The sequence below is a fragment of the Azolla caroliniana genome, unplaced genomic scaffold (assembly GCF_043228905.1).
Source record: "Azolla caroliniana isolate FFs.n. ecotype wild unplaced genomic scaffold, voAzoCaro1.0.p SCAF_10, whole genome shotgun sequence".
Classification (NCBI taxonomy): Eukaryota; Viridiplantae; Streptophyta; class Polypodiopsida; order Salviniales; family Salviniaceae; genus Azolla; species Azolla caroliniana.
Genome location: NW_028230445.1, coordinates 17,916,090 through 17,936,628, shown reverse-complemented (window position 1 = coordinate 17,936,628; position 20,539 = coordinate 17,916,090). Strand labels below are relative to the sequence as shown.

Genomic DNA, 20,539 nt, shown 5'->3' with positions numbered 1-20,539 from the left:
TAAGAGAGTTTTTTCTTCTTTTACAAAAGGCCATAAGATCATCGTATCCACCATGAATTAAGGGAGTGTAAATCACAAGTTAAGATAAAGTAGGAACAATGTAAATCAAATTTTGGCATCAATCTAATGAAGAAGACCAACATTTCTTGACCATCCGATTCTCGTTGACACAACAAATATTATTGTTCATCCAAAGTCTTAATTCAAGCAAGGGACAAAAAAAAAAGGGGGTGTTTTGAAGAAAACTTTGAAGCATACTCTCGACCAAGTGTCCCTTAGACTTTGCATTACTTTGATAGAAAGCTATAGTCTAACTATTATGGATTTTGCAACTAGACTCGTCAAAATGTTGAGCAAGTCCCTATCATTCCCCTGGATGTACTCGGTAAACCAATAATACAAATCGTGTGGCAAAGACGAAATTCCCCATAATGCAGTGAGAAAAGAAGGCGGTGTTTTGAAGAAAACTTTGAAGCATACTCTCGACCAAGTGTCCCCTTCGACTTTGCATTACTTAAAGAGAGAAAGCTATAGTCAAACCATTATGGATTTTAAAAGTCAAAGAGTCATCAAAATGTCAAGTCAAGTTCCCATTATTCCCCCATATGCTCTTGGTGAAACCAATAATACAAATAGTGCGGCTTAGCCAAAACTCCCCTAGAATGCCACGAGCAAAACATCAATATTTTGTTTAACCCCCCACACCTTGAAAATGTGTTATGTGCTTCACGGGTACGTGTTCCTAGGGGTCTCCCTATCTAGGTCAAGTTCTTGCACTATATATCCTAAAGAATGTGCACAGGACTCTCGACCAACCCCTCTGAAATGCCCAAGGGCCCTGACGGTTGGCCAACTTGTGGGGCCAATAACGAGGTTGTCAAGGAGGCTATCTTGTGAGGTCTAGGAAACGCTCTTGTGAAGAACTAGAACTGGAACTGGAACTTGGAGGGGTATATTTGGGCATTTTGTGAAAAACCGAGACTGTATTGTGAGGTCTAGGAAACACTCTTGTGAAAAACCTGGAACTGGGAGGGGTATTTTGGGAATTTCGTGAAAACCGGAGACTGTATGGTGAGTAGGAATCGACAACGGTTCGGTTTCGGCTTAACCGGCTTGGCCCAAAACGGATTGGTTAGGCGTGAGCCATGCCAAGCCGACCGAGCTCATATGATTAAGGAAGCTCAACCAGAACCGAACCGAACCTCCACCAGTTTAACAGCTCGGTTTCAAGCTTGAGCCGAGCCATTGCCGACTCCTAGGTCACTCAGGTCTAGGAAACGCTCTTGTGAACAGGTGGAAGTGGGAGGGGTATTTCGGGAATTTCGTGAAAACCCTTTTTTTCTTCATATTATGTATGAATGTATGTATTTCCTTCATATTAGATTTACTGACAGAAGGAGACAGACACAGAGGAAGGAAACCCTAAACCCTCCCCCTAAACCCTAATCTTCCTTCTGTCTGCATTCCTTTCCTTTTGGTGTGTCTTTCTCAGATGGGGAGCGACGCCGACCTAGACGCGAAGAAGGAGAAGCGCAGAGTCCTTGCCATCTCCCCCATCGCCAAGCCCCTCGCCGGAAAGAAGCTATGCAAGAGGACCTTGAAGATCATCAGGAAAGGTACACTTCTTACGCTTTAAGATCTCCATACATCTACTTTCTCTCTTCATCATATTCGCTCAGTGATTCTCTCTCTCTCTATGCGTGTCTGTTTCTGTGTTTATTGCTATCTTTGAGCGTTTCGCTATTTATGTTTGAACGTTTTTTTGTGTGTCAGACTAGTGTCGATTCGACGTTGCCTCGTTTTTAAACGGAGTTCTGATTTTTTGTAGCTTCGGAGATGAAGCAGCTGAAGAGAGGCGTGAAAGAAGTCGTGAAATCTGTCAGAAGAGGCAAGAAAGGGTACACAATTTCCTCTCTTTTTTATCTCTTCTTTTCTCTCACCCTTTCTCGTTCGTTTTGATACTCATCCTATTTCTCTAATGAAGGAGAACAAACGCTTCAAAACCTTAATATGATTGGAGTTTATGAAGTACTTTTTGCTTTGGTAAAGTTTCTGTTACTTTTTTCATCTTAATTCCATGTTCTGGAGTGATGGAAAGGAAGAAAAACTGTTTGTGTTTACATCGACTAGCTTTTAACTGATGTTTCATCTCAAATTTCTTTGAATAGAAATTTAAAAAGCCTCAGGAGCTGTTTTATTGTTAATTGGAGATTTCTATTAATTGGAACTGTTTTGGTTCAATCTCATATCATTTTAGATGAGTATAGAGGAGAAATAAAACCAAAATATTGTTTTTTGTGTGTAAATATCCACTCTTCAAATGTTCAATCTTCTTTAATGGAGAAGGACAAGTTTTGCTCTCTTCTATGAGTACGTCTCTTTTTGTATCCATGTTGTGTTCTTTTCCTGATTGAAGAAGAAAAGCTTCCAATACAAATGATTCAACATTCTACTTGAGGATTGCTTGTTTGTGCAAGTGAATTTTTGTTGTGTTGATGTTGATGTTGAGTGCGGTTCCCAATTTTGAAGTAAAATCTTTGAAACCTATCAACCTGATTGTTTACTGTGAAGTTCGATTCCATATACATTTACTGCAAAAAGTTTCTTTTCAAAGGCTGTCTCTTCATACACATTTCAGGTTGTGTAATTCGTGGTTATGTTGTAATAACTTTAGATGTCCATGCATCTGAATCCAGAAATGTCACTGTTCTTGTTTAATATAAGGATTGCCTGGAATTTATGGAACTAAAGAAGCTCATTTTATCCACTTGCTGGAGACCCATTGGGCAGACATTTCATGGGTTATAACCAGCCATGGTTGTGAGTTCCAAGGTGGCGGATTTCATGTTGGAAATGATTTATGAGGGAGCAGGAGGTCGATTGTGCACACATTCATGTGATATTAAGGCATGGCTGGGAGGGTTTAGAAGGCTAATTCCACGTGCCTTCATTTGCTATTAACAGTTCCAAAGATTCAGATCGCTGATTGTAACATTTATTTTACATGTGAAGTCATTGCTATGAAGACTTAGAAAACTGATTCCACGCGTTTTATTCAGTATAAGTCATGGTTATGAAGTGTCAGGTAGATGATTCCACACATATTTCATGTGGCCAGTCATTGCTATGACAATCAGAAGACTGATTCCAAGGCTGATTCCTTGCACACTTTTATGCTGTATAAATCTTAGTTATGTAGACAGGAAGACTGATTCCATACACATCGTACGTGGTATAAGTTGGTTATGTGGATGATTCCACTGACAGTTCATGTGGGTGTGTCCGGATGATTGTTATACAAAGAGGTTTAAACCTCTTGATAGCTGAAGGTCATCCCTGCTGGTTGGGTGGTATGGGGAATAAGGTGGTAAAAAACTTTGAGCTGCATGCTTGATGCATCAGTGATCTTTGTCCTTAACTTCCTGTTTTTCACCTCGTTTTTGGTGCAGTAGATACCATGAATAAGGTAGTATAATGTATGGTTTCCGTCAGGTTTCCTTGTTACTTGATTTAAGGGTTTCTAGTCTTCAATTAGTGAGTAGCAAATAAAGATATAGACCCAGTCAGTAATTAATTTTTGTTATGTGATTGGATTAGCAATTCATTTAGGATTTTAGGTTCTATCTGGTTACTTTCTTGAAGACTAGAGAGTTTATTATTTTCAATGAGTTTTATAGAATTAGACAATATGAGCATAGAAGTGAATTTACCAATACATTCAGGGTTTTGGCCACTGGAGTTGGCGCTAAGCAAGATTCATGATCTTGAATATGTGTGTAGGTTGTGTGTTATTGCTGGCGACATCTCACCGATTGATGTCATAACACATGTTCCAGTTCTTTGTGAAGAAGCAGATGTACCTTACATCTATGTTCCCTCAAAAGAGGTAATTATTTGGTCAAAATCACCAAAATTGCCTGTTACAGTGTTATCATTTACCCAAATACCTCTTAAGCTTTGAAAAATTACCAGAAAACCCTTATTATTATGTAGATTGTGTGCTATGGAGGGGTATACTGATCAATTTTAGAAGCTTATGGGTGTTCTGGAAATAAAATCCAACTGATTAGGATTCTTTTCACCTAAAGTTTTTGGATAGTTTTCTTCGAAGCTATTTTCATAGCTAACATTGTTTATAAAATATGTTCGACATTTTCTAGGACTTGGCAGGTGCAAGTGTTACAAAGCGCCCGACTTGTTGTGTATTAATCTTGACTGAGCCACAGAAAGGAGAAGCTAAGGAAGAGGATAAGGCAAAGTTCAAAGAAGATTTTGATGAAGTATCTAAAGAGATTCGGAGTTTGACATCCTCTTTATTCTAGGAAATGATGATGGCGACATTTTGATGCGAATGCCATTTTTTTGTTTGTTTCAACTCTTTCATATAACTCAATGACACATTTTACTCTATATAAATGGTTGTGAAGAGTGAAAAGGTGTATGAAAAAATATACACGAGTTGGCAGGGTAGGCATGGTTTTGTGATAGCACCATTTACCATGATTCTTCAACACACATCAGTTTTAAATTGATCAATATAACTAGGTTGCACAAGGTAATTGGTCGCAGATTCTCTTGCCATGTGTTTATTATCATTTTCTTATTAAATTACATTATTTCCAATGTGGGAGATTTTACAGAAGCATTTGAAAGGTTTTTCCATAGATTTGCTCATGTTGGTTGAATTGATTAGGCCTGGTTGTGCCAATCAAGTCATCAATACAACATTGGTAGCAAGTATCATAATGATTACTTAAATCAAAATGTGCACTTGGGGTCTTTTGTGTTAATTTTGGCTTTGTGCAAAAAGTTTCTCTCTGCATCATTGAAGAAAGTGCAGCCCCCACAACCACTTGAATAACTCCACCTATGACCAGCCCCCCACAATCTCTATAATTGCTACAGTGTTGCTGCTTGAACTGACAAGAACGTCAACTTTCCATTGGCAATTTAGAGACAACATTGGATGAAGATAGTGGTAAGATAATGAGAGGCAAATATTAAGATGAAAATAGTGGTAGGATGAGATGCAAACATTATGATGAAAATACTGGTAGGAATCCTCTGGGATGGACGAGTGATCGTCCTCCCAGCAAGCGAGCAATTCCTACAAAAACGAGCCAATGGGAGAATATCAGGATCGATTCCCGAAGCAGATATAAAAGGTTTTGTCGCATTGTTGTGTTGCAGAAGCAGACTAGTTGGGACGATTGCGTTTCATACAAACAAATCTTTTTTTTTTGTGCTAGAGTCTAAAATAAAGTATTGCGTGTGATACTGATAATGGGATCTACAAATATACCTGATAGGATTGATGCTGATGCACAAACAAACATAGCTGTTTCAGCAGAACTCTTGGATAATGAGAGGCAAACATTCTAATGGTACAAGAATGGCTCTTAAAGGATGGGTGTTTTAGGTTGGAAAAGCCTTCAACAATGCCTTTGGCCAAGCTTTTAAGCCCCCTTCCAATTCTCAAAACCTTTTTGGCCTTCATATCTTGCCCTCTGTACACTTGGTTTTGCTAAGTACACTTACTTAATATCCCTAACTAATAACGTGTACATATGCTGATTTGTAGTTGTCATTCTTTGAAGAGTATTAATATGGACATACAATAGAAAAACACATGACTTGAATTTGGTTATTTTTTCACTTTCATGATTTAGATGTTTGTCCTTAAATTGGCGTTTTCTGATGGAGCTTGAAGTTTCAGTCATGTAAAAAACCTTCTATTTGAGTCAACCTAAAATCAATTAATTAGCATTACAAAGATGAATTCAACCTATATGGAAGGTGTTGGACCTCATTTGAATGATGAACAGAGGCTATGAATTTTGGAGTTAGTGGAACCACCACCATCTCCATCTCTTCGCAACATAAGTAGAAAAATGTGGTATAAGTGAATCTGCACTTATAAGTTAGATAAAGAAGAAGGATGAGGTATGAGGCAAATTCAAGTGGCATATTTTGCCATTATTTCTAAGTTATATTTAAAAGTAGGCAAATGACCTTACATGATTTCAGTGCAAATTGGAGAAACGCTTAGAAATCTGATTTTTGTTGATGATACCGTTGTTTTTGAATGTTTGGAACATAGTTCCAATTTGATGCCATGAGATCTTGTCATTAAACAATGTAATTATTTTATTTGGATTTTCGGCCTAGAAAAACACACTTAATAGAATTGCACACTTAAATGGACGCATACACATAACCCAAATGTTTCCCATAGTTGCAAGTGTTTTCGTGATCCCCCCTCGTTTCAAAAGACTACAAGACTATAAGAAATCCGATGGGTCCCATGGATCGTATTCTATTTCTCTATCTTCCGTGCCGGACACCCCCATAGGCCGCCATATTCCGTCGGAATCTCGCTCTCAAGATTCCATCTCGGGGAATCTCTGGCTCGGACATTAACATACATAATCTTTCTCTGAATTGTGTCTTTTAAGCATGCCTTGATGAACCAAGAGGAAGGAAGAACACTTAATAGGCCATGGACTATGAACTTGGTGCTTTGAAGCTTTCCATTAGGCACCTCAAAGCTCTCTCTAAACCCTTACCCTCTTCAAATGGAAAACCTCGAATGGCCTTTGGAACCCTTCCCTTTCAAAGAGTATGGCTACAGGTTTCTCTCTCTCTCTCTCTCTCTCTCTCTCTCAATGCTATCTAGGGTTTAAATTCTTCTTTTCTCCATTAATATCAATACCAAAAGAGTGATTTGTGTTTTTAAACAAAAGACTTTCTTCTTTTGTGCGTTTTTAAGGATTTTTGGTTAAACTTTTTTGTCATCTTTGATCCAAGGGTGTGCTAGTAGGAGGTTCAGAGCCAGGGCAGAGAGTGATGGATGATGGCAGTGGAGTCATTGATCTTCACATACCCAAAGATTTCCAAGACCCACAGATGAAGACAGGTTTGGTTCCACAGGATCCACTTCAATCATCACACAAATGAGTTCTTGCTTCCCTTGATTCTTGTTAAATCATTTGAAACTTGTTTTTTGATCATTCCTCATAAACTCCCTCTTACTTTGCTTCATTCTATATATATATAGGGATCTATGTCCTCGTTCTCGGAGTATACATCATCAGTAATGGGTCTTCCATAGTCAAGGTGATGATGGTATTCCTACCAAAAACAAATGTGATGCATCATATCATCAATCCCAGAAGCCAAATGTTATAACGTATTTCTAAGAACTAGAAATGTCTTTAAAAAATCGCGCATCCACAATATGTTTTTTGTGTAAATTTTAGATTTTCATTTGATTTTTGTATGCATAAACACCATATCTCCTTCTGCATTTTGCAACCCATACGAAACGGAGGATCTAGATGAACTAATGATATAGAGGCAATCGGTTTGAAGAAATTGGATGAATGTTTTCGGTCGAATGGTTAAGTCTATCATAAGAAAAGTGTAATATATATTAGGTTTTGCATTTCAGGTGCATAAAATCGTTGACTTGTCGTCATCCCCGGATAGGGAGGCAATGTGGAGCTTGGAGGTTATCGAGGCCTTTGATTTATTCTATTCATCCTTCATTTGATAGCATATGTATCTTCTGATATAGTTTATGATTCACTCACTGGTAATGAGCCATATTCTTCTGGCAATTCAGCAAAAGACTAGATTGTTATTCACTATAAACTTTGTCAAAGATTTCTATCATCGATACCCGAGGCTGTTTATGAGCATCATTTTATTTCTTTTTGGATCCTTGCGAAACAACGTCTAGATATTTGAAAGGAAAATTTAGAGACAAATAAATGCTGGATGAAAAAAGCATCACATGGATGTCTGCATTACAATAGGTTTTGTTGGATTGATGTCGAGAAGGCTGGAATTTTTCTTAGTAGTGGCATTAAAAAGAAATTCAGATGCAGAAAGGGAAATTTAGAACAAAGATGAAGTAACATTGCATGGATCTTTACATTCAATATTGTTTTTTGCATCCTTTAAGGTTAATAGGAGATGTACTATATATGGCAAACCTGAAGTGAGCAAGAATTGAGACCCATGTCGACCCAATGCATAGAATTGTCATCCATTTAGCAACCATTGAATTTTTTGGATATTTTATTGGAATGCATTCAATTGTATGAGAAAAAACACTCATATGTAGATTGAAGACCACGGAGAATTTTGGCATTTCTTAACACCGTTATGGGTGTTTTGGGTTCTTCTCAAACAAATACACTGCCATATTTCAGATTTGAATGAAGTGTCACGAAATATAGTTCTTAAATGGGGTTATGAGGTTCGAGGATAATGTAGAATATTCATGGCAGGAAGCATATGGTAGGTTATTTATCTTGTAGGATATAACCCTTATTCTCACACTTAAATGTAGAATATTCATGGTAGGAGGGGCCCACTAGGTTTTTTTTTCTTTAATACATTATTTCTTTCTTTTAACATCTTGTGTTAAAAATTTATTCCTACTAGCTAGTGATCATTGTGTGGTCGAAAGAGCAATATCACAAGCTTGAGAAGAAAGGATACAAATTCTTCTTGAAGTAAGTACATCTTTGGAATGATTAAAAGAAAAGGTTGGGTATGTCACTCCAAGTGGTTTGCAAAAAGTAAAAGTAAGAAGCCGTGATTTTCCAGTTTCATGGTAGCCTAAAGGCTGAGTACAAAGGGATATGGATCACATGCACAAAGCTTAATGAAATTACTAGTGGCACACAATGATGTTGTGTGGTATGTGGAAACATGCAACAGTCGTCAAATGGACTCTAATGTGTACCATAGAGATGGGTTGCACCAATGACTAGATGGTAGATATTGTGATAATGCCCATAGGTTTGTGGCAAATTAAGTACTTAGAGTTAGCCAAAGGAAGTCTCACACACTGGATGGAGGTTAGAGCACGAAATAATAATAATAAAGTGTGTACGCATGCACCATACACGTTCCATGGTGTGAATACACATTCAAGATATACTTGCAAGGTGAATGCATATACATAAACCACATGCTCATGTAATGGGCATTTTACAAAACCTTCTGGACAGCTAACTAGAGACATCACACTCATCATGATCAAGTCATGCAAAGAAAAAGGGTGCCTTTAAAAAATGTGAATCTCATTGATAAAGACACCCTTTCTCTATTATTGGTGTTGTTTTTTGAGCTGGTGGTTGGGAATATTTTGGCTAACTCTGCGGAGTAGTTTTACCTTATATCTTTTCCATTGCAACAGTCGTGATTCCCATTGCACCCACTCATTCTCTATTAAATAGATTTATAATAATGCCTTAAAATTTATGCTTTTGTCCATGAAATAATGAAATTTTGAATACCTTTTTTTATTGAACCCACATGTTCTATACTAATTTGCATATCTAAGATATTTTGGTCACAATATATATAACATCACTTGCGATGTTTATATTTGCCATGTAGTGGGTAATTTTCAAAGCATCTCATTAAAGTAATTAAGGGAATTTGTTTTTAGAATCCTAATTGATTTGCTTCTCCAACATCTGTGCATAGCAGACTTTCTCAGTTCATCGATGCATTGGGCACCCCGTAATTGAAGGCTCATCCATGGCAAGTGATAGATGCTTTGAGTTATGAGGACAGAGTGCAAATGCCAAGGTAAACTTCGGTTGATCGATTCAAGCTTAGTGAGTCCATGGTGTGGTGATTCTATTAATCATTGCTTAGATTGAGAATGCAATGAGGGATTATTTGAAATGGAACTAGAATACAATGTAAAATTTCATTATGGTAACAATATTTTTACAATAACTGCACCAATTGTTTTCCCACTAACATAAATTATATATATATATATATAGATAATGTACAAGTGTACCACAAAAGTGGGTGGTAACTAATGAGCGAAGAAGTAATGTGTAGGACTAGCAAGGGATCCACTAAACAATTGCTCTGCTTCAAAACCTCGATATCTACCATTAAAACTGGCGACACAAAGTTCCAGCATCTTCCTTCGTGCGACACTCTCCGTGAAGAAATCTTGGCTTTGAAACTCCTCCAATGGGATCCACTACATGCACATACAAGTTTATTAAGTACAATGTAAAATATTGTTTGCAAGAGAGCTACATCACCGCAACATATGCTACCAAATTACCTTTGCAGCTTCTATTTCACAATCTTCAATAAGTATATCTTCAGACAAGGGTTGAAGGGTGCATGTAAAGTAGAGATCTGATTTGCCAAAAGATACTAGATGCCCATGCCTATAAATGAGATAAGATACAAACAATTTCAATATTTTCATGCATAAAAGGGTTGGAATGTTTGGAATGAAGAATAGACCTCATCAAACAATGGTGAAGCTTAAAAGAGCATGTCCTTTTGCCATATTTTCAAAGCAAGGCCATAATCATATAGTTAGGGTTAAGAAGGGGAATAAACAACTTCTAGATTTGTTATGAATATGATTACTGTGAAAATATCACAATCCTTCAACAAAAAGTAGTTTTTTTTGTTGTTATTGGACCCAATTATTAAATGAACGAAACTTTAGTATAAAGTATATTCGTCGTGACTTGATATGACAAAATTGACAAGTCAAATGGGTGTGTATAAATTGACATGAAAAGGATGTCGAAACATATAAATTGACATGTTCCCACAATGTGAACTTGTTGTAAATTGTTTTTGAGAAAGTTGCACCCAGGTATCTCAACAAATTTGAGAGAATTATGCTTTCACAATTATCTCCACATTACGGTTTTCATGCTCGTTTATAAATATCTTTGCCTTGTGAAATCTCCACTACGTAAGGTTCACTTTATTCTCACACGTTAAAAAATTTATTTGTTTGTCTTAATCCTAACGAGCATCAATTTCTTCTATCATTTTCATAGTTACCTTATTTTTCTCACAGAAAGAAACCTACTCGAGTCACCCCCATTCATGGATTACATTTGAAGCCTATAGCAAGCTTTCAAAATGCAGCCTGTGCATTATTAATATTGACAAATGGGCTTCATATTTAATTAATGCTTCGACTAGTCTACACTACCACAACCAATTGTCTCTAGAGCTTTCAGATTACACCACGTTTTTGCATAATATCTTGTATAACATGGCCATGGTTCTCTTAAATCTTCCACATTTTGTTCAAATTTAGGATGTTAAAAGTCTTTTCTCAGTCTCTTCCATATCTTCAAATCCAAATGCATTTTGAAAAGCCTATAGTCAGTGGTAAAGATTGCACATGTCAATGCATTACTAATCACAATGCCTTCCCACTATGCTATGTTGGGGTCAATGCAATCACATCATACACTTGATTGTTGTGATGTCGACATTGACGGTAGAGGTTGGAGAGGTATACATAACCTCACTAACCATATCTAGACACTAGATTCCTTTGCACTTGTAACCATGAATTTGGTATTGAGAATGGAGGTCAGAGAGGTCTCCATAACCTAGTAAACCATATCTAAACACTACCCTAATCAGGAGATTTGAGGACGAGGAGCCCATTCCACAATAACGTGAAACTTTCATGACAATCTGTCAATGCTTCCCAATATCAATGATATCACAAGCACCAACTTCATACTTCTCCAAGTTAAACAGATCAATGCTCTTAGGCACATATATCTGCTTTGTATTTAAGCATCGAAGCAACCTAAGAAATACACATGAGCCACATGTTTCTACACCCTCTACACCAATAGAGGAAGGCGCATCTCTTGTAATGCTTGAATTCAGTGCAATGTGTCATGTTTATGGCCTCCCAATGACATGAAATATATCATTTCTCCCTCTAAAATTCCTAATCCACTCTTTTATTTCCCATGTAATATGGCCCAACAATGTCTTTATGTATTGGCACTTGATGTTGCACCATATATTATACATCTTCTTGTTTGTTTGGAGAGGCGACATCCCGTTCTTTCGCCTTTTAGAGGACAAACTTACTTGTCGTTAATAGACCTTACCTCTTACTTTTCACTTAGAATGTTCTTCAGTATGCATCACAAAATGATCAGATTGTCACGTATGCAAACAAGAAATCAGAAAGTTTGTTTTTTCTCATGTCTTTATCAAACTAGAAGTACCTGAATCCTACTACTTGCATGAACTTTGTATCCACCTGAAAAATTGCAAACACATTCTTATTGGTATCCAACTTAGAATAAACATGATATAAGATGTAAAACTAAACATTCCGTACCCCAGTCTCTTCTTTAACTTCTCTCACAGCTCCATCACAAAGATCTTCACCCTGAAAATAATCACCAATTAGCTAGAAGTAAGATAAGTTGAGCTTCAATAAGCATACTTGGAATGTACAAAGTCAGTACAAAGCCTTAAACTAAGTGGAGAAAGAGGCATATTTAAAGTTGTAAGAGAATTGGGGTAATTATTGATTCTCAACTAAACTTGATATTGGGGCCCTTAATGAATCCTAGGAGTTATATGTCCACTTATCTTTAACCAAAGCCAATCCTTGCACAAATTTCTCTCACGGTCATAGTGCATATTCCCAATTGGGACATTCATTAGTAAAGTTCTTGAACATCGAGAATTCATACTTAAAGTACTTTCACATGTATTACGTGAAAATGTTATAATGTTGGTCTCATAGGTCATGATTGACCTCCAGAAATAGTAAAAATCTATGTGTGTGTGTGTGTGTGTCAAAAGGTATTGTGCATATCAAGGAATGTAGGGGTTGAATGCATGAGTTTATGGGCAGCTTCACCAAATGCGCTACACTCTCTTGCACAAACATTACCATAACTCTCTAACATGTCTCTTTCTTTTTTTAAAAGACATACAACGAACACTATGTACCTCATTAATAAGACCAGTTGGCATCTTCCAAACACCTAGGCCACGCAAAGGGCCAGTCTTCTCTTGCACTGCCAACACCTACACACATAGAAAAGTGGGATTCCATCATCACCTACGCCAATGCTCCCCAATGAGAAAGTTAAAAGACTTTTCAGTATTTTTGTAACCAGTACCAACCTCTCTTCGATCATTCATTACAAACGCACCAATGCCAATTTGATGAGAAGCATTTGGTGGAAGTGTAGAGGGCATGTCCGGTAACCAATATGTCATCATAACATGGCTCGGCTCTGCATGGTGGTATTGGAAGCCTTCCTGCATACATTTTAAAGGGGAAAAAGAAACCGAAACAATGATATCAAAAGAAGCCAGCTAGTGTACCTTGTCACCAAAATGACATATACATACATCCATACATACATACATACATACAAACAGATAGACATACATACATACATACATACATACATACATACATACATACATACATTCATATATACATACAAACAGACATACATACATACATACATTCATATATCCATACAAACATACACAAATACATGCATATACATACATACATTCATATATACATACAAACACACACACACACACATGCATATACATACATACATATACATACAAACATACAGACAGACAAACATATATTACAGACAAACACACACAAACACATACAATCAATCAATCAATCAATCAATGCATATGATTGTGTAGTGAAAGTCCGGGTTCATGATAGAGCGAATGCAGCGACAAGTGGGTTACACAACGGGCAAATTCGGAGAAATAAAATATCGGAAACTGCAAGAAGGGGTAGTTTGGGGATTAGACATTTTTGGGGCTTTTGTGTTTTTTGTTTTGGTTTTACCTGGATTGCTATGGGCACAAACTCTGCAAGATGTGAAGGTAATTGCAACCACACACCTCTCTTCCTCTGCACACACACACACACACACCCAATTTTACTCAGTACATATATATATTTCTATGGCTTGGCTTGAAAAACAGAGTAGTAACCAAGATAAGATTCGAAACCTGGTTTCTCCAGTGGAGCAGAGATGCCCTGAGACGAACAACAAAGTCGTGTGGGTCTAATGGCAAGCCTGTCGGATCTATCAACACACCATCATAGCAGTCTTCTCTAGATCGGAGAAGCAGATGATGAAGGTTAGCGGTGGTATCAACAGAATCGCCCAACTCATGATCTGCTACAAATAATCTGGTCTCCTTGTTGTTACAATCTGTCTTCATCTCCTCCTTCCTATTCTGTTTCTTCATCCTCGTCCTTGATGCATCCGTATTGTCACTGTGATTCGAGTGATTGTTGTTGAAAGCAGGAGGGCCTTGTAAATCCAAGAGATGAGTATCAATGGATCCGGCGTCATCGTTGGAATGGCTCTGTGTATTTCTTCTTCTTGTTGTCGTTGTTGCTGCAGACATCGAATGATTCTTATCCATCAACGATTGCTGGGCTTGGCATACTACTGATGGGACTAAAAAAACAGAAAAAAGAAAAAGACCCATTAAATTTGGTTGTCTTTGCTATTCTTAAGAGCATGGATTACTGTGCTCAGTTAATTGATTGGGCGAATTAGGGCATTGATTTACAGAGAATTTAGTGGGTCCATGAGGTTGATTAGTGCATTAATCAGGATAATTACTGCATTAATCAAAGTAACTAGTGCATTAATCAGAGTAACTAGTGCATTAATCAGGGTATTTAGTGCATTAATCAGGGTATTTAGTGCATTAATCAGGGTATTTAGTGCATTAATCAGGGTATTTAGTGCAATAATTAGGGTAATTAGTGCAAGACTTCATTAGGCAAGTCACATGACAATTTCGCAAGATCTCATCAAAAGCACGAATTATATTGCGCGAATAATTACATCACCATCGGACGATCCGATCGTGAACACTTCAATTTATGCAAAATATATACGGGTGGGGTGGAGAATGTGAAAACCGAACCGCAAAAGCATGGTCTAAAAAGTCTAATTCACAGATAAGCATAATCAGTTCGGAACAAAATGGAGCAAGCATTAGATGCGCATACCGCCTAATTTCGATCGAGAGCAATGAGCGAATTGGGATGCGGGATCGACGAACCGAATTGTTGGGGGAGAGATCGCCATTGGAACCCACAAAAAACTTAGGCACTATACTATGTGTGTGTGTGTGCTTTGTTTGTGTATGTGTGTGTTTGTTTGTTATGTTTGTGTGTGAGAGTGTGTAAGAGAGACAAACACAGAGATAGACAAGAGAGACAGAGAGAAAGGAGAGACTCTTATGTGAAGAGAAAGGAGATATGGAGATTGAGATTATAGAGTGTCTCGTGGGTAACAAACACATTGTTTTTTTTGCCCTGGTGGCCCCCCTCCCCACGCTCTCCCCCTGCCTTGGCACACATGTTCCTTTTACTCGAATTTTTTTCGACACGAAACTCGGACAAATACAAAAGCCAAAAGAAAAAAAAGAAAAAAAAAGTTATAATTGTTTTCTTTTTCTTTTTTCAAATCCTCCCTTTCACTCACGTGTTCCCTTTTTCATTGCCTACATGACGTCCTTCACCATAAACACATCGAAGAGGCCGTCCCATTTACCACAAGTCAGATTCTTTCTCTAGGCCCCTCTCTCTCATAACTCACAATCACTCTCTTGTGAACGGTAAAGAGATATTTGTCTATCTTAGATCTATCTATCTATCTATCTATCATGTCTCTATTTGTAACCAGCATCAAGGTACACACTTCCATCTTTCACACCCTAATACTCCTTAATCTTCTCTCTTTCGATGCCCCATAAGTTCACTTCAGGGTCACGATTGAAATTTTGGCAGCTAGTATTGGAAGTTGTGTAGTGGCCTCTCTAGGGTTGCTTGTGCTGATTGTTCCTTGCCAATATGAAGGCTTATAGCATCCGTCAGACATTATCTGTTCAAATTGTCAGTTTCGAACTCTTTTACTTCCAAGACAATAGGTTGGTTTAAAATTTTTGGTCCGAATGATATTTTAGAAGATATCTGAACACCCTTTGGTCTTTCTGCGACATTGCTTTAGATATTTTATGTGTCCATGCCAGTCATTTTCAATATATGGCCATTTTTCAAGATTTTTTGTTATTAGAAATGTTTACAATTTTGAGATTTAAAAGAGTTGGGAAACGAGGTGTTAACATTTTTCACAACAGGTAGTCTCAATCCTCCCTTTCCTAGTCGACAGTTTTCAAATTACAACCAAAATGAATTTCCTTAGGACAATCGTCATTTCCTATGCACAAAAATGTATATACCAACTATTGGAACATCATGTATCATCATGTCTTGTGTACAAAACCTTCGCCTTTTGTTGTCACTCAACATTTTCCACCTTATAAAAAACCCCAACCTAAGCCAACACTCTGCATAGTTTTGTGGTTGGTAACCAGTGGTTCGTATTATCAATATTATCTTGGGACCACTCTTCCCACATGTCATATGTGTCCTATTCTCCAATACTCTCGTCACTACTTTTTCATGAACACGCAATCGAGATATTGTTTTTGGGTTTTCCATAAAGGATATTCTTTTTATGTAAAGATCAAGGGCATTAAAATTTGGAATCAACTTTTTTTATAATCTCAAGGAATTACATTTCAATGTACTTCTTTTACTTGGGAGTAGCCTCTAGAGTGACGCTCTTCATTTCATTTTAACTCAAGAAAATATCTTGAGATACCCTTGGTATTAGGACTCGTGAGTAATATCAAAATTACCCTTCTAAGTTTAACGATATGAAAATTACCCCTTCTAAGTTTAACGATATCAATATTACCCCTATTGAAAATATGGCCTTTTTTATAAAACTTTTTGGGTGTTCTTTCTCTCCTTTTGTTAAATTTGGGTTTAGTGGTTAACCATTTCCTAGTGTGCTTACTTAGGGATTTTAGGATTGGGTTTGGCTACGTCAAGGTGGGTGACAAGTGTCCATGAAAAAAGCAATAATTCCACCAAAGGTCCGCAAATCACTAATTAGAATTGGCATTTTCATTGTGAAGCATAGGTCATGTCCATGTGGTTCATGGACTTGAACCCATCCAATGACATGATGAGTCATATTGAATGGCTTTGCGACCTACAAACACCCAAATAACTTGCATGGAGATGGGTGATGATATGACATACCTATTTTGACATGGAAAATGTGTAAAGAATGTCTTTCATGTTCCTACAATCACGAGAAATCTATTGGCCATCTGACAAATTGATGACCAAAGAGTGCAAGTTTAATTTTATCAATGGAAGACCTTGAGGCCAAAAGGTTGTTGGGATTCTATAAAAGAAGAGAAGGTTGAATGTTTATTCTTCACAACAACATGAGAAAAATTTTGACGTTGTCGTGAAACAATTGCTTCACGGTATAAAAACAAACTCAAATATTATATCAAGTGACATTTGTGAGGCTTTAACGTACAACCCTTTACATTAAGAATAAGTGTAAACCATTAGGACAAGTTGTTCTATACAATTTTTATCATTATAGTTATCCGTTATGTCTAAATATTATATCAAGTGACATTTGTGATGCTTGAACATACAACCCTTTATGTTAAGAATAAAGTGTAAACCATTAAGACAAGTCGTTCTATATAATTATTGTCAATATAGTTATATGATTTGGTGATCATAGATCACATACATTTCATGCATTGTATGCATGTCATGCACCATACATCATATGCATGTGAGCACCTATATAAAGAGAGGGAACGGAACTATCAAGGCATTGGTGTGAATCGATTAGGGAATCAATCGATCAAATACGATAATCAATCAAACAATAAATCAAGATAGCACATTTGGGAAGCGTCTTGTCTTTCAAAGTTCGAGTTGGAGTTTGGTAGAGATAAAGTGTTATCTTTTCTATCGAGCACTGCAATTTCGGTAAAATCTTGTGTTCTCAATATAATAAAGTTTGTCCTTATGCTCTTGCTTCTTGAATCATACATGATCTCTATCTCTTGTTCGTGTTGTTCTCACTCCCTTTTTGTTACGAACTCTCCTCATACAAAGCCTCGGCGGTTCAACGCATCAAGCACGAACTGTACGACATAATTTGGTGAACCCGATAAGAATGAGCACCTTCTCTTTCCCTTTCCGTTACGAACTCTCCTCATACAAAGCCTCAATGGTTCAACGCATCAAGTAGAAAATGTACAACATAATTAGATGAACTCGACGAGAAACCTTGACGAAGGAATTTTGGGGGCCCATTAACGAATTGTTTTGGGTCATCCATTAAGGAGGAACATTCGCCTCCTAGGAGTGTTCATGTCCTTAGAACGTTGGAGTCCCTCAAAGTTCGAATGCCTGGTTACGTTCCAGTCACCATGAGCATTCGAGGTCATTGAGCTTTTGCATCCTCCAAGTGTTCGAGTCTCCTCAAGGTTTCAAGTCCTCCAAGTGTTCGCGTCCTTCGAGTGTTTGAGTCCTCCGAGCATTCGAGTCTTTTGAGTGTTCGAGTTCCCTCAACGTTCGAGTCTTCCATGGTCCAAGATCCCCCATGGTCTCGTTCAAGTAGCACACACACACATGTTTACACAACAATGGTACAATCAAGTCATAATCTCACCCGTGTGTTGTATGTTGGCTCAAGAATCCATTAGTAAGTCTCAATGAACCTGTGAAAGTATGGTAGTTGAAGATCACATAGTTCCAACACAACATCATCATTTACATGTCCAAGTCAGACAACTCCCTCTACATCATCGAGAAGTTATACTCCTGCATATGAAATATGAGAAGGACCGAGGAACCTGAACCAAGGAAGACAATGTTCTTTCTAAAGAATAATAGTGATTAGTTGAATCACTTGATCTTGTGGAACATTTGTTTCCTTTCTAAAAAATGTAGGATCTTCTTTAACCATTGTTCTCGAGGATCCTACTTCATGTGTTTATTTTGTACCTAATAATGTCTTGTTGCTTATCTGTAAAATTGCATGTAGAGTAAAATTCATTGTCATTTCCCACCATTGTACCCTCTTGATTCTTTGTCTCATTTTGTTATGTCCGTCGACACATGGGTGTCTTTGTTCAAAAAGACTTTAGCATGCACCTATCTTAGCCTAGCACAGGCACATAATGCTAGTCAAAATGCTCATTACCATGTTCACACTCACGTCATTGCCACCATCTTTCCATTATAGTTCACATTCCAATTCATCACCCCTAGCTAGGTTTAAACTCTTAACCTTCAAGTATTTAGCTCGTACCATTTGAGCTAACTCTCATAGTTAGTTTAGTTATCCCAATACCTCTTCTCTAGGACTGTCAAAATGTTGACCTATTGCAAACATTGGCCTTTCTCTGCCTTTCTCCCCTTGTACATGCCTTACATATTTGTCTTTCTTACACTTGTCTTAGTCTCTCTCTCTCTCGATATATATATATTTTTTTCTTTTTGGTAAACCACACAACGAAATTAATTGTGTGTAAAAACAATGATTACAATATCCTTGCCTTCCCTACATAGGGAGAGTTGGAACGTAATAAGGTATTGCATTTGCCTTATGATGTTGCGATATACCATATCTATTTCTTGGGTCTAGTTTAATGCATTTTTATTTGGATAGTGTTATGTTTTAGATTTGAATTTTAGTAGTGCACATATTGTGTGGAAAAGAAGAAACGTGAATGCACAAATAGCATGATTGTTGTTAATGACTATTATTTTTATTAATACATAGATGTGGCCATTATGAATGTTATGTTGAATAAATTGTTTATGTTATTGCATATGCCTCACTTCCTCAATGTTTTGAGTGGTTATTAAGGTAAATAATGTCATATTCTTTATTTTAACAACTCTATAAAGCTTAGTATTTATAATATAAAGTATTGGCCATCGTCCAAATATATGTAAGAAATACGGGAAATATTTTCATTTGTGGGGAACTACTCTTATGAATGGGTAATGACCAATGAGTTTGTAATATTAAAAAAAAACCCGTTAGGGTACCTCGTATAAAAGGATAAGAGTTCTCATGTAGAAAGGCCTTTTGGGTGATATTTTCATTTGTGGGGAACTACTCTTATGAATGGGTAATGGCCAATGAGTTTGTAATATTAAAAAAAAAACCCGTTAGGGTACCTTGTATAAAAGGATAAGAGGTCTCATGTAGAAAGGCCTTTTGGGTGACCTAAGTTTGGGTGCTAAATTTTTTATCCACATTTTCTCCCCTTTACATCCACTAAGGGCTACTTTCTTCTATGTAGCTTTTCCATTAATTAATCGAGATATACGTGTTCTTTACTTTAAAAAACATAGATCCATATAGTGATAACCATAGAAAAGCTCAAGCCTACTCGCAAAATCAAGAAAGTGAGAATCAAAGGCACTACTCATAACGTACTCAAGATTATCAGTGAGTGAAGAACGTTAAGAAACATTAGCTTTTCGTCGGATCATGCAAGTATTGTCAAATGACATACCATGAACAGAAATAGCCAGAGCTTGGATTATTGTTCATATGCTACGATATCAAATGCATATTAAAGAAAGAGGAATGTTTGTTAAAAAAGAGATGACCTTGATAACTCAATAAAGTCCAATAGAAGTTTCTCACACATATAGGTGGTGGTGAGGCTTGGAGGCTTTCACCTTTACTTGAGGTGAAGAGATAAGTGCTTTTATGTGTCGACATATCATGCGCTCTTTGCTCTTGGACAACAACATACCCTAATCCCTAGG

General features: G+C 37.2%; 3 protein-coding genes across 5 annotated transcripts; 2 read left to right on the top strand and 1 right to left on the bottom strand.

The window, feature by feature from the left end:
* Nucleotides 1–1,430: 1,430 nt before the first annotated feature.
* On the top strand, nt 1,431–4,568 carry LOC147859312 (Ribosomal protein L7Ae/L30e/S12e/Gadd45 family protein). The gene is made up of 4 exons (XM_087326565.1): nt 1,431–1,616; nt 1,829–1,898; nt 3,781–3,886; nt 4,161–4,568. Exons 1-4 carry the CDS (start codon nt 1,493–1,495, stop codon nt 4,320–4,322), a joined length of 462 nt encoding a protein of 153 aa, XP_087182691.1. The 5' UTR covers nt 1,431–1,492; the 3' UTR covers nt 4,323–4,568.
* A 1,892-nt stretch (nt 4,569–6,460) lies between these two features.
* LOC147859311 (recQ-mediated instability-like protein) lies at nt 6,461–7,712 on the top strand. Of its 3 annotated transcripts, none has more exons than XM_087326081.1 (4): nt 6,461–6,619; nt 6,808–6,916; nt 7,058–7,116; nt 7,451–7,712. In XM_087326081.1, the coding sequence occupies exons 1-4, from the start codon at nt 6,500–6,502 to the stop codon at nt 7,550–7,552; spliced, it is 390 nt and encodes a 129-aa protein (XP_087182207.1). In that variant the 5' UTR covers nt 6,461–6,499; the 3' UTR covers nt 7,553–7,712. The 3 variants fall into 3 exon arrangements, with proteins under 3 accessions (XP_087182207.1, XP_087182206.1, XP_087182208.1); XM_087326080.1 differs by having other exon boundaries at nt 6,461–6,631; XM_087326082.1 differs by having other exon boundaries at nt 6,497–6,631; nt 6,818–6,916.
* Nucleotides 7,713–9,714: 2,002 nt separating this feature from the next.
* On the bottom strand, nt 9,715–15,065 carry LOC147859310 (nudix hydrolase 2-like). Its single transcript, XM_087325722.1, has 9 exons — nt 14,867–15,065; nt 13,846–14,303; nt 13,679–13,744; nt 12,973–13,110; nt 12,796–12,873; nt 12,173–12,223; nt 12,057–12,091; nt 10,109–10,217; nt 9,715–10,021 (listed from the first exon to the last, which is right to left on the bottom strand). Exons 1-9 carry the CDS (start codon nt 14,943–14,945, stop codon nt 9,848–9,850), a joined length of 1,188 nt encoding a protein of 395 aa, XP_087181848.1. The 5' UTR covers nt 14,946–15,065; the 3' UTR covers nt 9,715–9,847.
* Nucleotides 15,066–20,539: the final 5,474 nt, after the last annotated feature.

Bases quoted from the DNA above. Each gene is read 5' to 3' on its own strand.
- LOC147859312 (XM_087326565.1), top strand. From the start codon at position 1,493: ATGGGGAGCGACGCCGACCTAGACGCGAAGAAGGAGAAGCGCAGAGTC. The intron at 1,617-1,828 runs GTACACTTCTTA...GATTTTTTGTAG, and splicing joins CTTGAAGATCATCAGGAAAG to CTTCGGAGATGAAGCAGCTG. The intron at 3,887-4,160 runs GTAATTATTTGG...GACATTTTCTAG, and splicing joins TCTATGTTCCCTCAAAAGAG to GACTTGGCAGGTGCAAGTGT.
- LOC147859311 (XM_087326080.1), top strand. From the start codon at position 6,500: ATGGACTATGAACTTGGTGCTTTGAAGCTTTCCATTAGGCACCTCAAA. The intron at 6,632-6,807 runs GTTTCTCTCTCT...CTTTGATCCAAG, and splicing joins TTCAAAGAGTATGGCTACAG to GGTGTGCTAGTAGGAGGTTC. The intron at 7,117-7,450 runs GTGATGATGGTA...TTTGCATTTCAG, and splicing joins ATGGGTCTTCCATAGTCAAG to GTGCATAAAATCGTTGACTT.
- LOC147859310 (XM_087325722.1), bottom strand. From the start codon at position 14,945: ATGGCGATCTCTCCCCCAACAATTCGGTTCGTCGATCCCGCATCCCAA. The intron at 10,218-12,056 runs GTACTTCTAGTT...TCTCATTTATAG, and splicing joins ATGCAAGTAGTAGGATTCAG to GCATGGGCATCTAGTATCTT. The intron at 10,022-10,108 runs GTAATTTGGTAG...ATGTGCATGTAG, and splicing joins GTGAAATAGAAGCTGCAAAG to TGGATCCCATTGGAGGAGTT.